Source organism: Eptatretus burgeri, chromosome 11 (genome assembly GCF_056783735.1).
Source record: "Eptatretus burgeri isolate ZD-2024b chromosome 11, Ebu_testis_v1, whole genome shotgun sequence".
Taxonomy (NCBI): Eukaryota; Metazoa; Chordata; class Myxini; order Myxiniformes; family Myxinidae; genus Eptatretus; species Eptatretus burgeri.
The window spans coordinates 80,308,303-80,326,302 of record NC_140971.1 but is presented as its reverse complement, the minus strand read 5'-3'; the positions used below and the strand labels follow the sequence as shown (position 1 = coordinate 80,326,302).

Below are 18,000 nucleotides of genomic sequence, written 5' to 3'. Positions count from 1 at the left end.
TTAATGCTTGGTTATCCTGCAGACAATTGCTTATGTTGCCACCACAGAAATATCCAGAGAAACTGTACTTTGAGGGTCTCACGGAGCAGGTGAGCCCACCCACCCCGGTGCAGCCACAATACCTGCCTATCTACTTTGGGAACGTGTGTCTTCGGTTCCTGCCAGTATTCGACATTGTCATCCACCGTTTCCTGGAACTCCCACCCGTAGCAAAGTCGCTGGAGACCTTGCTCGACCACCTTGGAGCTCTGTACAAGTTCCACGGTTGGTGTAATTGGTGGATTACAATTTCATCTCCCTCAATGCCCCTTTCCCCCACCTCTCTCACATAAGGCCAATGGTTGTTTGTTTGCGGATATTGTCACCTAACTACCTGACAGCCCTCACCCACCTAACTACCTGACAGCCCTCTACCCCAACCCCCCTCCCCAACTCCTCTCAAGCTGCTCCTGGAGAGAGCAAATGTTTCTAGTGACAGAACAAAAAGAATGTGTCATTAGAAAGATCGGTACATCCTACAGCATAATATATGTGAAAGCGTGCACAATGGTGTCATGGAATGTGATTGACTGTCCCCTTTCTTTCTAGTTTGTCTGTTGTTTCCATATTTTTTATGCTTAATCCCAGGCCTCCCCCTCCTTTAGACCGGCCCATCACTTACCTTTACAACACATTCCACTATTACGAGCGAAAACTACGTGAGCAGCCGAGCCTGAAAAGAAAGCTCGTGCAGACCGTGCTCGGCGCTCAGAAGGAGAATCGCCCACAGGGCTGGTGCCTCAGCGAAATGTATCACACCGCACGGAAGGAGGGCAACTGGACACCCGACGACTCATATTACTGCAAGCTCATCGCGCGCCTTGTTGACAATATCCTTCACTATTTCGTTTCGGCCTCTCGTGTGTCGGTTTTGAGTGATGTAACGATGATCCTTGGCTTGAATAAGCCTGTGCGTCGTTTTACCAAAATGGTGATGGTAACCTCTCTTTTTTCGTTTGCATTCCTCAAGTATTTACCCAATGCAAAGATGGTTGCAATCTCAGGAAGTAGCAAAGAATACTCGATGATTTTTCAGTGTGAGAGACGATTTTATAGTCGTACTTGGAGTGAAGTTTCACATCAGAAAAATAAATGTGGTGAACCAGTTTTTACAGCCACGGTCAGAATCGCCTGCATGTCCTTGACGCTTTTGCCGCCGCACCTATGGCCGGGAAGTCTCCGGGACCTTTCCCAAACTGCGACTGGAGATTCAATGAATTTCCAAACCCCGCAGCACACGCCCTGCATGTGACTTGTGTGGAACTCATGGCTCTTGCGGTGCCGGCAAAAGACGTGGGCAATGCTCTTATCAACGTGGTGCTCAAAAGGTAAGCGTGACCCGAATTCTCGAGGTTATGTCGCGTCCATTATTACTCGGTAGTGTGCTAGTGAGAACAACAGGAGCTTCCGCTTTAAATGGGTGCTTGCACACAGTTCATATGAAATCGTTTGATGCACAGTGGATGAATGCTGATCTGCCGCTGTTGAGGCATCGATTGGGATGTCGTCGTAATGGCCAACTCCGAGCTGTTTTAGAAATTACGTTCCACAGAGACCCGTCGTCAAACGTTCATGTCGGTTTTATGCACACAAATAATTTTATCGTTTGAACTCTCAATTTTGTAGCAAAAGCTTTTGGATTGGCCTGTTTGGTCTTTCCAGCAGAGCAGGTTAGCTCATGGTGCCGGGCCCCAAGGTTCAAATCCGATACGTTATTACCCTGCGCTCGCGAAGCAAAAAGCGATCGGTGGAGGAAATTGAAACTTTACCACATGTTACATGACCGTGTGATATAGCGGTCACTCTTTTTAGGTCAACATAGGCCAAAGGTCAACTTAGGCCAATTTTCTAAAATCCTCAATTTTCATCCGATTGACTAGAAGTTTGAACAAGATTTTCATAAAAATGCCCATCACGTGTCACGTGGTCTTGCAGCCAAATTGGATCTAAAGGAAAAATCTTTGAAAATCTTCGGAGGAAAAACCGCTTAACCAATCAATTCCCAAATTCAACTCATCGATCAACTACCCATGGGAAATATGGTTTGATAAAGATGATGTCATTGGTAATGTGGTCTGGCAGTCATATTGGATCAAAGAAAAAAACAACCTTACAAAACAAGAGTTGGCTCCACACCAAGTCCTTTTCAAGACTGCATGGTGTATGTATTCTCTTTATACAATCTAATTGTTCATTTATTTGTTGTCTACCAATTTCCTTGTAGTCAATGGAAAAGGTGCAGCGACATCTCCAAATGTACCTGTCCTGCAAATGAGATATTTACAATCTCTTCCACGAGCCTTCACTATTTAAAAAAAAAAAAATCAAAAACTGCTGAATACGCACAAGTCTATGACTACTCATATACAAGTCCATCAAAAATGACGGGTTTAAAGAAAAAAGAATTTGCATACATTGTCAAGGCTTGTATGAGAGCTAACACACAACGCACAAGGGGGAGGGGTGGCAGGAGACGAGGGAAGGATGAAACAGTGGGGAACAGAGACATTAGGAGATCTGTGGAAGGGAGAGGAATATGGTGGGGAGCATGGGGAATACAAGATGGACATTACAGGGACTTTCAGGAAGGAAGGCAGGGAATTTGAAGGAGGTGGAATTGGTGTGGATTAACGGGGTTAGAAAACATTGTGGTTTTTTTTGGATGGGGGAAGATAAGAGGTGCTGATGAACACTTGTTGTGAAGGGAAGAATGGGATTGAAGAGTGTGTGGAAGTTTATTCCCAAGGTGGGGAAAAAGAAGAATGAAAGAGTGAAGGTAACAGTGATTTGCCATTTTGGTAGTTTAACAGAAGGGGGTTGCTGGCAGACCTTGAGTGCCCTGCAGAAATATGGCAGACAGAGCAGGGGGAGGGGGGGGAGGACATATCGCAGACAGAGCGGGGGAGAGGGGCGGTGGAACCCAGAAAAACCACCGACCTGCCTGCGGTGAGAGAGTGAGAGGCCCAACGACTCATCACCGTGGGAGATACCAATGATTCGCAATGCCTTGGTTTCCACAGTGAAGCTGAGAAAGGTGAGAGGCAGGAGTACCAGCTGAGATGGGAGAGCAGTACTCCATCAGGTTGCAGACAAAAGCCTTGTCAGTGGTCAGGAGCTCAGGTGGGCCAAGGAAGGACTTTTCACAACGGAGGATTCCCAGTCAGTAACCAGCTTTGGAGGCCAGGTTGGAAATGAGGCTTTCCCAGGAAAGATCATGGCAGATCGTGAGACCCAGAAGGTGGAATGAAAGGACTTCTTCCAGTAGATTGTTGAGAAAGTAGATGGGGAGGGGGAGGTCCCAAACGGTCCTTTCGGAGAGACATAGTGAGAGTGTGAGATTTGTCCGGATTGAAAGACATGTTCCACGTGTTGGACCAGTTTGTGATTTTATCCAGATCTGCAGAGCGAAGAAGCTGCTGCATACTGGTCTGAGGGATGACAGGTGGTACGGCAGAGGGTGGAGTCATCAGTAGAGAGATAAAGAGGATTTTCCAGAGAGTCGGAGAGATCATTGATGAAAACCAGAAAAAGAACAGGGCCCAGAACGCTGCTTTGAGGAACTCCAGCCTGGACAGGAAGAGGGGATGAAAGAACTCCTTTTAGAGCCACATTTTGGCCTTGACAGGAGAGGAAGTCTGTGAGCCATGAGTGGAGATGGCCTTGGATACCATAGGAAGAGAGTTTGGTGAGCAGGGCAGGGTGCCAGACCGTGTCAAAAGCACGTGATATGTCTCGGGATATGGCATTGAGGACCTCCATCCATTGTTGGGAGAGCAGAAGCAGCATATCCAGGGTAGAGTGACCTGGTCTGAAACCAAATTGATGATCTGAAATCAAGCCATTGGAGAAGAGGAAGGATTTAATGGCTGAAGAGATGATTCATTCCGAACCTTGCTGATGATTGTGAGAAGGCTGATTGGTCTGGAGTTGCAGGGATCTGTTTTTGCACCTTTTTATGCAGGGCGGCAATGTTTGCTGACTTCCAATCAGATGGCAGATGACCTTGAGTAAATGAGCATGAATAGAACAGAGAGAAGGTGAGCAAGAGCAGAGGAGCAGGTTTTTAGGACACGGCTGATGCTGTCTGGGCTGGTTGGAGAATCTGAGTCGAGGTTTGACAGCAAGCTCTCCACTTTGTCAGAGGAAAAGGACACAGAGTCCAGGGACAGTTCGGTACAACTGGGTAAGGTGGGTTCAGAAAGCGATGGGTTTGGACACAAGATTTCGATGCAAACACCGAGTTTAGGCATTCAGCCTTTTCACATGCGGTATCAGCAGTGTGGCCATTTGAGGTGAGGGAGGGGATGGAGTGGGAACATACACCAGAAACAGATTTAATTAGACGCCACCAGGATTTGGAGGAGGGAGAGGTTTGAGAGTTCAGACTTGAGCTTCGAAAGATGTTGTTTTCTGGCTCTCCTGAGGGTAGAGCCACACTTGTTCCGAGCTTCATGGAAGGAACTGAAATTACCGTCAGTTGGATTTGCTTTCCATGAGGCAAAGGCAAGTTGTTTCAGGACAACTGCCTCGCAACAAGCTTGGGTTGGAGTTATTTTATTCGAAATATTCAAGGAGAATGGAAGATATGTTTTGGCGCAAGGAGAAGCATTATTTTAAAACACTACATGTACACTTTTCTTTTTCTTCTGGAACATTTCATTTTGATTGGTACAGCCTCGTGAATGTGCCAAAGTCTGAAGCCTCGGCCTAAAATCAGGTGTGCTTATATCTTATTTATTTATTAGACGTCCTACGGATGTAAATTAACACTCATTTTACTCTGTGCGCTTCGCAGATCATGTGCAGCGAATTTCACCTCCTTGTGTCTTGTATTTATTGTTATTTAAAAAAAAAACGCTTCTGTTCACCGCCTTTGAGGCTCAGTTTGCAAGTCACCGTCTAAATTTCCAATAGAAGATGTAATTATTCTTTTATAGAAAATGTTTTTCCAGTTTTTTTTTAATCCTTAAAATAGACCATATTCAACAGTCATGTTAAAAGATTGGCCTTGAGAACCTTAATCAAATCGTCTTTATGAAGGGGGACAGAAAAATACAGTTTTATATATGTTGCGAACCGGTGTCTCTCTGTGCGTTTGCCTGTCTCCTGTTTATGGCAGCTGCTTCCCATGCTGCGTTTGAAAATCTGCGCACGCAGGCAAAGATCAACATTCACTTTTGAAATGATGTCCATGTAATTTTAGATTAACCTTTTTTGAAGTCCATGAAAGAATTTAGATTGAGAGATTAACTTAAACGTGTCTCGTCAGGGGACGGGCAGTTTTGCTCATATGTAGAATAAAATCACTCAAGTCTCTCTTTTATCTGGGAAAGCTTCCATTGCAATTTGAGATGTTGCTTGACCTCGACCGCAAATACGTTGCTATTTCTTTCTCCCCCTTCCATTGTTACTTCCCTGAAGCCAACCATTGGTGCCAAGGGAAAATGTCACTGCCTGGATGAATGCCATCGGCCTCGTCATCACCGCTCTACCCGTAAGCTCCGATCCGAGTCTCGTCAGAAGTAAAATGGAGGAAATGAATTGTTGTGTTGTAAGTGTACTGAACAAGTAAAGCGAGATTTTCAGATTTTTCAAACTTCTCTGCAAGAGTAAGATCAGAAGGCCAGACGTGGAGCAATCAATTAGAGCCACTGACGAGCCTTGATCATGCTTCCCTCCCCTCCCCCCACCCATGTGACCTAGGAACCGTACTGGATGGTGCTCAATGAGCGCATCGTGAGTGCGCTCAACAGCCCCATGCTTGTCGCCGACCACCACTGGGTCTCGTTTCCCTTCCAGCTCTTCGACTTCGCATCGTGCCACCAGTCGTACAGCGAGATGTTTTGTAGTTACGTGCTGGCCCTCGCACATGCCGTGTGGCACCACTCAAGTATCGGGCAGCTCAGTCTCATTCCATTGTGAGTCGTTTACCCAACAAGGACGATTGGTCGGTGTTTAGGATTTGAGGAAATTCATTTAGTTTCTTAACTTGTGTTGTTTATCACTATTTGGCCATTTAAATCTCCTAAGAAGTTTATTTTTAAAATGGTCGAGTCGGTGAAATGACCTTCGTTCTCATCAAAATATATTTTTCTCAACATTACTGTTACTACAAAAAAAGAATAGTGAGTATGTTTCTGCTGTTTGAGAGCAGTTCGATCTCAAAATATTTTCCTGTTATTTTTATTTTTTAGTCTGGAGCTATGAATCTTGTCACTTCATTTTTGCATAGCTTCCTTAAAGAGGTCGTGAAGCCCCTGGTAAAGACCGAGGTCCAGCTGCTGTACGTGTACCACCTCGTCGGTCCTTTTCTCCCAAGGTTCCAGCAGGAACGAACTCGCTGCATGCTGGAGGTGACGCATTTGCTCAATGCACACCACGAATTATTTTCCAAAGGTGTTTTACGTTCATGACTCCTTCAATCTACCCAAACACCTGTTTTTGACTTCCTTCTACTCTCCTTTTACCATTGTGCATCTGAGCATTCTTGCTGGCCTGTTTCCCCTTTGTCAGTCTCACCCTCCATCCTATGGCATTCAGCTCTTCCATGACCTTCGATTGCTGTAGGAAAGGTACCACGAGATACGAATTATGTATTTGCATTTCAAGAGAACCCTGTGATCTAGATAAAGTAGATTGACGTCGTGGTTTGTGTGTGATTTCATGTTAGATTGCAGCGGAGTTCTACGAGATGCTCCAAGCCGTCGATCAGAATTGCAGTCATTTGGCGTGCATGGACACCATCTGCGATTTCCTGTACCACGTGAAGTACATGTTTACCGGAGACAGTGTGAAGGAAACGGTGGGTGCTGTGATTCGTTCACTCGTTTAACCCCTCAGTAGGTTGATGTCGATTGAGATTTGCTTCCAACATAGTTGCTGATTGTACCCCATTTACAGAGAATGTGATTGAGTGATGAGCTCTTACATATAACAACCAACCATCCTCCCCTCAGACAGAAAAGGTGATTTGCAGCTTAAGAACTGCGCTCCAGCTTCGCTTGCGCTTCATTACGCACATCAGCAAGATGGACCAAGGATCCGCCACCATCGCAGCGGCAGTAGCCACGTCCAACACTCCTGCCCATTCCCTCACCATGCATGTAGGGTCATCCACGAGTTCTGCTAGTTCCGCATCCCCTATAGCGGCGTCACAGTCTTCCGTTCCAGTCTCCACCGGACCAGCACAGCAGTGAGTCATGTTTGTCGAATGGAATTTCCTGCGGTCAGACTGCGTGGCCTTTATAAACTCGTGCCTATAACCTGCTCCCTGTAGATAAATGACACTCGCAAAAAGATGTACAAAAGGACTTTTCTTTTAATATGTGGGTCCAACACGTAACTTGTTTCGGTGTAGTTTATTTGGTCCTGCTGTGTCGAGCTGTTCTTGTACATTTACTTGTCACAAATTCAAGTTTAATAGTTAGATGATGAACTACCCTCCTCACCCCTAACTCCCCTCCCCACCCCTACTCCCCTCCCCACCCCTACACCCCTCCCCACCCCTACTCCCCCCCACCCCTACTCCCCCCACCCCTACTCCCCCCCCAATTTAAAACAAGACAGGACAGGCAATGTAAACAGCTCTGAAACTTTCAAATATGGTCTTATTCCATAATCATGCAAACATCAGATCGAATCCTGTTTCGTTTTTCACAAGAACCTGAAATCCTGAAATTGAGCCGTTTTCTTGCTCATACGCTTGTACAGGAAGGTTCATTCAAGCATCGGGTTTTTAAACCACAAATGAGCCAGATTTGTAGGATTCGAGCCATGAAAGACCACGTTCTTTTGCCAGAGGTTTCTGCAGAGCAGAAACAGCCAAGTAATGACACGTGTTCAACAAAGAGATGAGGGTTGGTGAAGTGTCTTATTTCAGTTTGGGATTCGAGGGTCGTTTTCTGTACGCTGCATTGTTGTGGGCTCTCTCCTCTGGTTGAAAGCCTGCTTTCCCAATACAGCCTCTTAATATTGTTCATTTTCAAATACAAACTACTTTTGCCATTTTACTCTTCTCTTTATTTATTCAATCTTAAATTATTCCGGGTCTCTCGAATCTGCTGGCTGTGAGTCAGAGGTCAATAGACGTCTGGGTCGGGCCTGGGGAGTCATGGATTCACTGGATCATGGGGTGTGGCACTGCCGGTACCTGTGCGGGAGGACGAAAGTCCAAGTCTTCACGTCCTTGGTACTTCCAGTCTTGCTCTATGGATGCGAGACTTGAACTCTGACCAAGGATCTGAGACGGAGACTTAATTCCTTTGGTACCAGGTCTCTTCGGAGAATCCTTGGCTATCGCTGGTCAGATTTTGTGTCCAACGAGCGGTTGCTGAGACAGACTCGGATGAGATTTGTTACCTGCATAGTCCGTGCGAGTCAGTCGCGGCTGTATGGACATGTGGCGCGTTTTCCTGATGCTGATCCCTGCTCACCAGATTCTCTCAGCGAGGGAGTCTCATGAGTGGAGGAGGCCAGTGGGCTGACCACGTGCCTCGTGGTTGCAGCAGGTTGACCATCATCAAGGAGATGGGGATGGGCCTGGCATCTGCCTGGGGGGATGGCCAGACGGAGGCCCCAGGAGTACCGGCGGAAAGTGGACGCAGCGACGCGCTGTTCTGGCACATGCTCCCATACCTGACCTGACCTAACTGTTAACTAAAGTAAGAATAAATGAAATAGAACCAAATAATGCAATCAATGGGGATTCTTAAGTTCATTTTAAGAGGGTGAAAAGTGTATGGTGGATAATTAGAGAATAAATTGTTTCACAAGGAAGGACTTGTGTGGACATCGGTTTTATCAGTGTCGATAGGGTTTTATGCAGGATCTTATAACCAAATCGGACAAACGTTAAACTCTGCCTGAAGTCAAATAGGATTCCACAATCGACCAGGTGGAATCCTTCAACGATCACAACAAGGTGGGTTAAAAAATTCACATCAATGTCATAGGTGGCTTCGGCATGATGTCATAATTGCATGTCAAATGCTTTATCCAATAAGGCCTTAGTTATTTTATAACTTGGTTTATGCAGTTCTTCAGCTAAAATGTAGGGTCGGTCGGTCGAAATATAAATATAATTTCAATTTTTAGAAATTATATATTTTTATAATTTTTTTTCGGATGTTCCCTGGAAAAGACAAGGGTAGGTGGGGGAGGGGGGATAAATATAAATCCCGGACCAGGAGGATCTAAGAATACATTGAAGATGGAAAACCATTCAAATGCAGGATGCCATTGTTCACTGCATCATCTGATGTGAAAAACAATAAAGAAGGATTAAAACTTGGTTTTACAATATAGTCTGGCATGTTTTTCTTATAGGAACCTGTTGGATCATCAAACAAATGGAAACAATGCTGAGAAAATTACTGTCCAGGTCATAGATGTGTGCATGCACACCAGTGCAGAGTGCTGGATATGATTAAAAAAGGTGCCTACTCGGAGTCAAAACGGTCAATCAGAGCCATAACCAGCTTCGCTTTCAGTGGGCATCTGATCGTACCGTCTCCCCACCCCCATGAGCACATCAAAGGCTGATTTCTGGTCCGTTTTGAAGGCGGAATATCAGCATCTCGCAGGGAAACTTTGATGTACTTGGCACCAAAATCTTTCAATACGAACAGCGGTGTACAACTTTCGATAGAAACAAAATCGGCACGATCTAGAGTAGCGTTCGAATCATCCGTGCTGTTACACTGAATTGATGCAATAGTTCGGCCAGAATATTCGTCGTCAAGATGTTGCATGATCAAATCGCCAATACAGTCACTCGAATTTATACCGCTGACATACTTCTTAAGAACTCATGGCTCGCAGACTTCCTCTGCTGTCGCAGTCACCGTGTAGCCCGAAATGGAGTTCTTTCATCCCCTCTTCCTGTCCAGGCTGGAGTTCCTCAAGGTAACGTTCTGGGCCCTGTCCTCTTTCTGGTTTTCATCAATGATCTCTCCGACTCTCTGGAAAATCCTCTATATCTGTTTGCTGATGACTCCACCCTCTGCCGTACCATCGGTCATCCCTCAGATCGGCAAGCAGCAGTTTCTTCACTCACTGCAGATCTGGATAAAATCACAAACTGGTCCAACACGTGGAACATGTCTTTCAATCCAGACAAATCTCACACTCTCACTATGTCTCTTCGAAAGGACCGTTTAGAAAATCCCCCCATCCACTTTCTCAACAATCCTCTGGGAGAAGTCCTTTATTTAAAGCTTCTAGGTCTCACTATCTGCCATGACCTTTCCTGGGAAAGTCACATTTCAAACCTCACCTCCAAAGCCAGTCGCCGATTGGGAATCCTCCGTCGTGCAAAGTCCTTCCTCGGCCCACCTGAGCTCCTGACCACTTACAAAGCTTTTGTCCGCAGCCTGATGGAGTACTGCTCTCCACTCTGGGCTGGTGCTCCTGCCTCCCACCTTTCTTGGCTTCACGCTGTAGAAACCAAGGCATTTTGGATCAACGGCATCTCCTGCAATGAGGCTGAGTCTGTGGGCCTCACTCATTCACCGCAGGTTGGTCGGTTGTCTTTCTGTCTTCTACCGTCTCCTCTCCAGCCTCACCCCCCCCCCCCAGCTCTCTCTGAGATTTGTCCCCACCACATTTCCGCAGGGCGCTCAAGGTCGGCCAATAACCCCCTTCTGGTAAAACTACCAAAATCACGAATCATTGCTCACCTTCACTCTTTCATTCTTCTTTTTTTCCCGCCTTTGGAATAAACTCCCTCACTCTATTAATTCCCATTCTTCCCTCCAGGACTTCAAAACAGCTGTTCACCACCACCTATCATCCCCCATCCAAATCCTCGATCTTTTCTACCCCCGATAATCCACCCAAGCCCACTTCCTTCAAATACCCTGCTTTCCTTCCTGAAAGTCCCTGTAATGTCCATCTTGTGTTCCCCGTCCCATACCCCTTCCACAGATCTCCTAATGTCGCTGTTCCCCACTGTTTTGTCCTTCCCACTCCCTCCTCTCATCTCATGTCCCCCTTGATGTGCGTTGTGTGTTAGCTCTAACACGAGCCTCGACAAGGTATAGAAAAAAAAACAACAAACAATCACTTTCGCCCCAGAAACAACAATCAATCTGAACCACGCTGGCCACTGCTCAGACACCAGGACCGAAGACGACTGCGCAGCTAGGTTAAAGGTGACTCGGCATTTTGGCGCGCACGCACGAAATTATATTTTGAAAATAAATGCCGACGTTTACATTTCGGGTTTTGAAACTTTTACACCTTCGGCGGAAAATGTATAAATATAAAAGGCTAAAAATGTGTTTTATATTTCATTTCGGCAAATATACCGTCGGCGGATCCGTAAACCAAGTTATAAAATAACTAAGGCCGAAGTATGAATTTTTGAGGGTCATCTAAAGCTAAATTTTATGGGGGGAAAAAAATTGATGACATCAGCCAGGTGGTTCAGCAGTTTGTTTGTTTGTATATATCTTCTTCTTCTTCTTCTTCTTTCGGCTGCTCCCGACAGGGGTCGCCACAGTGGATCATCCGCATAGTGATTTGGCACGTTTTATGCCGGATGCCCTTCCTGACGCAACCCTGGTCGCCTCTTACGACACAGGGATATGGTACACCTATTTTAACCGGGGTATACACCGGCCCAGTATACTGGTACTCATTTCACCGACCTCGGAAGGATGACAGGCTGAGTCAACCCCCTGGTGTATTAATTCAGTGGCCCAACGGGGCTTGAACTCAGAACCTTTTGGATCCCAAGCCGCTGCCCTCACCACTGCATCAACACCAGGCTGTTTGTGTGTGTATGTGTATGTGTATATATATACATATATACATATATACATATATATACATATATACATATATATATATATATATATATATATATATATATATATATATATATATATATATATATATATATATATATATATATATATATATATATATATATATATTGTTGTGGTTACCAAATTCGCAAACCACCATTCAGGTCCCTTAGGTGAGGTATTTCGGTAAGTACATGTGTAGTTAGGCCCAAACCCGTTGTCTAGTGGGAATACATGTCATTTATGCGTGCTGCGACTCTTCAGGATAGCCGTTTTTCTTTTGCTATCTTTATTTTGGACCAACCGCCATGATTACCACCACAACCACAACATCAACCACCAACCACAACGCCGCTTCACCACAACCGCCACGACCTTCCCGTCACACCTCGCAACCGTCGCATCGCCACCGTTCTTGCCCCGCTGTGGGTACCGGTGTTGGACTCGTGCAGGGCGCGCGCCGAACAGCGTGTACAAAATCACGGATTTTGTGCTTCAAAAACGGATCAAAAACGACACACGCCCACTTTTTGCCGTCCAATCGGTGAGCGAGGGGCGAATTGGCCCCGCCCCCAGGGCGATCGATATATGCAAATTTATGGATCAAAAAGCCTTCACGCCCACTTTTTCTCGGGCCAATGGGGAGCGAGGTGAAAGGTCGAAGGGAGGGGGCGAATGAGAAGGTGAAAGGTCGAAGGGAGGGGGCAAAAATGAGAGGGCGAAGCTACGGGGCTGATAAAAGGACAGTGTTCGTCAGTCCAGAGAGTCGAGAGAGTCCAGAGGCGGAGAGTAGGAGAGTAGGAGAGTCGGAAACAGAGAGTCAAGACTTCGCGGGCGGTGGAGTTGGCAAGAAGGAGCTGGTCGTCGTGTGCGTTGGAGTCGGAACGGAGGGGACGGAGCTGTGGAGAGGCGGCGAGGGCAGACGAGGGGGTGCTCGCGTCGTGCAGGGAGCTGCACCCCAGGGAGGCCGACAGCGCGACCTGGCCGAGGTGGAGACGCTCGTCGCGGGATAATAAAAATCCTCTATACCCCGAGCATCAGCAACCCCCTCCTGTTTCCCCCCGCGCTGAGATAGTGCGACCAAGGGGGCCCCTTTCCCACCCCCTACCAGACACTGTCCGCGAGGCCCGCGGAGTTGAGGCGCCATCGCCGCTCCGCGTCTCATCACCAGACGGGTAGGCGCGACCCGGTCTCGGCCTCAGGCCCGCCTCATCCTTGAGGGTATTCTTTTCCTTGGTTTTGGGTATGTGTTGTCGGCGCCGTCTGTGAAGTAGAATTGTATAAGTGTTGCCGTGTGCTCGGTAGTCGGTATTAGCTCTGCATTGTGTTTTCGCTTTTACATTTGCTTTTTGTGTAAATTACATTGTGTCTTTTCTGTGTGCATTTGGTGGAATTGTATATGTGTGCTCCCGTGTGCCGCGAATAAATGTGCTTTGTGTTGAACTGTTTCCCGCTTCGCTTCGTCTTTTCCTCTATTGAATCCCCATCTTGCTTCACGTAAAGGGTTGGTAGTGGGCTGAATACGCCCGATAATTAATCGAACCGTCGAGGTCGACGATAACACCGCTCGGTTATCCCGATAGTACGGAACGGGTCGCTTAAGTGGCCTGTGTCCGAAGTCGACCTGCGGCGAGGTGCGATCGCCCGGTCTACCCTCCGCGTGGGTACTTAGGTAGGTCGAATTTGGCGAGCAACCCTATCCCACGCGGGGGCTGATTGGCTCGATCGCGGTGAGACCGAAAGGTCCACCCGTGACTGGTTCCCGGCGTTAGTCCGAGAGGGTCACGACTGGATTGTCCGTCCGGTGGGCGACGTGCCGCGATTCGAGTTACGTGGCCGTCAGCACGCCGGCGGGCGCGAATACCCCAACACCGGTCCAGGGGTGAGAGAAGCGACCCCCGATTCCCTCCAAATTACGAGCGAGCGAAATTAACCCTTTAAGAGAAGCAAGATGGCGTCTCAAGGCGAGCGGGAGCCGGGGGTATTAGAAATGTATATGTGTAGTAATGTAGAGTCCATGGTCCAGGATGGAATCCCCGTGCAGGAAATGTTGATTGTGCAGGAACACGGACTCGCCCAACTGAACCCAGAGCCCGAAATGGGTGCGGCAGCGGCCGCGGTGTATGACACCTCCCCCCCCCTCTCCACCAAAACCCTTCCCCAACCCCTGCCGAAACGGCTCACTCAAGCGCACCCGACAAAGCCCAGCTATTCACCATGCTGGCGAACATGAACGAAAAAATAGATGCATTCACAAACGAAATAAAACGCATGAAAACTAAAATGGAAACAAACATGAAGGAAGAAACGAAAAAGCTCCGGGGGGAGACTCAGAACATGGGCCGATGCCTGCAGGCGGGCATGAAGGCCGTTAGCAGGGAACTCAAAATGGCGACTCCACGTGCAGAAGCAAACGAGCTGGAAGGGGGTGCAACGGCTGAGAGGCCCGCGGTGGAGGCGGGTGAAAAAATAATTCAGGGGGCGTGTTGGGCGAGGGTCGTGACAGAGGAATTGACGGTGACCAAAAGGGAAGAATTAAATGGGGAGACCAAAACGTGTGAGACGAGACACGAGGTGACGACAAAGGAAATAAAAATAGTTGAGACAAGGGAGGTAAAGGGTGAAGAGGTGACCGAGTTGGCAGAGACACGGGAGACAGAAAAAATAGAGGAGAGACTGCACGATGCAGACGGGGTAAGTGACGCACACACACACACGGAGGTAGTGGAGGACAATGGGGGTGAGCTCGCGGAGCGTGTAGGGACCCAGTGCGAGCACCTGGATGTCCTCCTCCAGGAACGAGGGGAGGGAGTATGCCCCCTTGAGGTGAGTCACGACCAGGTGAGTTCGGTCGTGTTTTGCGAGGTTGAGAGGACGGGTGCTGTGGACGGGTGCACGGAGAGCTTGGGGGTATAGAGGCCCCGGAGACCCTTGTGGGGACACGAATCCCCAGTGTGGTTGTCCCTGTGTGTGTGGTGCAAGGTGTGAGTGCGTCCCCGTGTGTGGAAGCGACCCCGTGTGTGAGTGGTGTGGTGGCGATGGTGCCAGGGTACGTGCTTCCCAGCACGCCGTGTGTGGATGAGGCACCGTGTGTGGAAGAGGCCGTGGGTGTGGATGAAACGGCCAGTGTGAGTGAAACACCGCGGTTGGGTGCCCCCGCGTGTGTGAGTGAGGCACGAAGTGTGGATGAGGCACCGCGGGTGAGTGAGGCCGTGTGTGTGGATGAAACGGCCAGTGTGGATGAGGCACCGCGGTTGAGTGCCCCCGCGTGAGTGAGCGAGGGACGGTGTGTGGATGAGGCACCGCGGGTGAGTGCCCCCGCGTGTGTGGATGAGGCACGGAGTGCGAGTGAGGCACCGCGGGTGAGTTCCCCCGCACGCGTGAGTGAACGGCCGTGTGCAAGGTCGCTGTGTGCAAGGGAGACCGTGTGTGTGAGAGAGCGGTATGTGAGGGAGATGTCGGTTGGCATGCGGGAGCACGCAGCCGCGTCTCCCGGTGTGAATGTGATGGAGTGGACTGTGTGCGTCGTAACACGCAGGTGTGCGTGGGTCGAATGGCGACGAAGGCGACATGAGAAGAAAGAAAGCCGAGTAGCGGCTGTAGCTATTTCGGGGACCGTGCCGGGTTCACCCAGCAGTGAGCACGCGGTTCGTGCTGTGCAACGCACGAGACCGCCACGTGCTCGCTTGCGAGAGTGAAGTCCCGGTCCGGAAACGCACGCGGTGGATTTGCCGATCCCGCGGACGGACAAAGTTTAGGCAGGAAAATGGATTTGGACCGGACGGGTTCTCCACGCGATCGTGTGTGTTAAGCTCCAACGGGCAAAGCACATGTGTTCGCGTGGGGAACCCCTCGAGACGTGGGGCTTGTGTTTTTTTTTGCGCACGGTGACGTCATGGCTGCACGTGTGGTTGGAATCCGGCAGGAGGGGTATCTCTGCCGGATGGTACCGTCCAAGGAGGGACGAGGAACACGTGCAGCTGCATGACGTCACGGGCAGGTGCAAAGTGCGCGAGTTGCCGCGCAGGTGCTGCGCATGAAAAAAAAAAAGAAAAAGCAAGCCTCACTTTCGGGTGCACAGGATTCCTGGGCAAAGGGGTGGAAGACCCCCTTGGCCGGGGCACAGGATGGAAACTAGTTAGGAGGAAGGGTTAGCTTAGTTAGACCGACTTCATGGGGCAGGGGTAAGTCCTCATGGAGTCCGTGGAATGGATTAGTTAGAGGGATTGTAGCCAGATTTAGGTTGGGAAATAAAATGATTTATTTGGAGACTGTGACAGACTTGTGAATGTGTAGAGGGGACGTAGCTTAGCAACGTAGTGTTAAAAGGAACGTGCTATAGTATAAGGGACGACGTGGGAGCACGACTTAGTTAGGGGATGTAGTTAGAAGGATAGCAGAGTTCAGCGGTGTGTGTATTGAAGAGTTGTGAGGCGAGTACATGATGAGTGAGTGAGGCCAGCGGGTCTGTGTGAATGGAGCGAATGGGGAATGCATGGTGCGATGAGTGATTGGGGGGAGGAGTGACTCCCGCCCAAGGGACCCCGGGGTCAGAGTAAAGTGAGTTAGCTGGGTTAGTCAAATTGAAAATGGAGGTCGTTTTGCTGTTGGTGGGAATGTAGGCTCGAAACCCATTTGGAGGGGTGCAGGAGCCCTGTTGACGGGCTTGGGAGCGTGGCTGCGAAAGGTGAGTATCGCTGAGTGGGTACCCCGGGCACCAGGCTAGTCGGCCGCGGTAGGCCATGGGCCCATGGGGGGCCGGGATAGAGTAGTGGGCACGGGTGCGCCTGCTTGGTGCGGGGGCCCGGGGCGCCATTAGCCGCGTGGGCAGTGTTGTGGGCACGGGTGACCCTCGGAAAGGGGCCCGGGAGGCCGGCCTGCCACGTGTGCGTTTCAGGGGAGGTGCCATGGGGGCACTCCCGGGTGTTGGGGAGCTGGTAGGCTCGGAGGCAGTGTAGTGCCCGGGGGTGCCATAGCGGGAGAATCGGCAGAGGGTCGTGCCTGCCAAAGGGAGCCACGTGTCCCAGCCAGGAGACCGTGTGAGGGCACAGAGAGAAAATTGGGGGGCGAGGCCCGAAATTGTGAGGACACCAACACAGGCGACGGGAATCTGGGTTGTTAGAACCAATAGTTTAAGCGAGAGGCGCTTGTTGAAAGCCCCGGGGTAGTTTAACAGTTAAATGGTTAGGGTAGATTAGGAGATGTACCCCTCCGCACCATCCATCCCCTCGCTGTCGTTGTGGGCCGCTGGACCCACTTTGGGTTAGATCGCCGAACTCTGGGGAGGCCATTCTGAGGCTTCGTTGGGCCTCGACACAGGACGTTAGCTCTCCCTTGTTACCCTCCGGGAAGGGAACGTAGGGGTAGGGAGTAGGCTAGGTGACAGGATAGGTTAGCCGAACAAGGACGATAAAGGGGGTTAGGGGACGATTTATAGTGGGGAAGTAAAAATAAAAACAACAAAAAAATAAGTTGGGGCTAAATTGGGGTTTGACAAATTAAGGGAGTGGGTATGTACAGTGACAGGCAAAGGCGATAGGTGGGAGGGAGACAGGTAGGTAGGTCCGAGCCCGCCTTCCAAGTGGCCAGCACCACCGCACTCCCTCCACCAACCTCCACTGAACGGCAAAGGCTGGCCAACTTCATCGGCTGGCCGTGTTTTGCTTCAAGGCGGAGGCCGGCCAACTTCATCGGCAGCTGTTGTTTTGCTGCAAGGCCTGTGCCATCGGCTGGCAGTGTTTTGCTTCAAGGCCTGTGCCGGCCAGTTCATCTGCCGGCTGTGTTTGCCTGCAGCGGCCTTCTTCTGCGGGCTGTGTTTGCCTGCTCACCTTTGCCATGCAATGCCCACTGCCCATGTTCACCAGCCCCGTTCAATTTTGCTTTGCCCCCCCCCCTGTTCATTGCCATGTGCGCCAGGATCGTAAAAGCAACAGTTTGCAAGCTGCGAGAACTGCCCCGTTGGCAGCTACAACACGGGCCTGCAGTGGCGGCCCGTGCACCGTGTTTGTGTTCATGCATCCATTCGTTGTGCTCATTACGTGTGCCACTTGAGCTGGCACGGAGACTGCGTTTGTGCAGCCCATGCACCGTTGTGGTTCACTGCGTTCAGTTCAAAAGGGAAGGCCTTGGACTGCGTGTGAGCAGCCAGCCACGT

The 18,000-nt window shown here is 49.5% G+C and overlaps 1 protein-coding gene across 2 annotated transcripts in view; it reads left to right on the top strand.

The window, feature by feature from the left end:
- MED23 (mediator complex subunit 23) overlaps positions 1-8,045 on the top strand; it is a 64,988-nt gene extending 56,943 nt beyond the window's left edge. For both annotated transcript variants that reach the window (XM_085847155.1, XM_085847154.1), the window contains exons 22-29: positions 48-264; positions 645-869; positions 1,202-1,367; positions 5,461-5,533; positions 5,743-5,957; positions 6,272-6,392; positions 6,710-6,841; positions 6,996-8,045. In XM_085847155.1, coding sequence (XP_085703281.1) covers positions 48-264; positions 645-869; positions 1,202-1,367; positions 5,461-5,533; positions 5,743-5,957; positions 6,272-6,392; positions 6,710-6,841; positions 6,996-7,235 — 1,389 coding nt within the window. In that variant the 3' untranslated portion in view covers positions 7,236-8,045. The remainder of the gene's footprint in view (positions 1-47; positions 265-644; positions 870-1,201; positions 1,368-5,460; positions 5,534-5,742; positions 5,958-6,271; positions 6,393-6,709; positions 6,842-6,995) is intronic.
- The last annotated feature ends 9,955 nt before the right edge of the window (positions 8,046-18,000 follow it).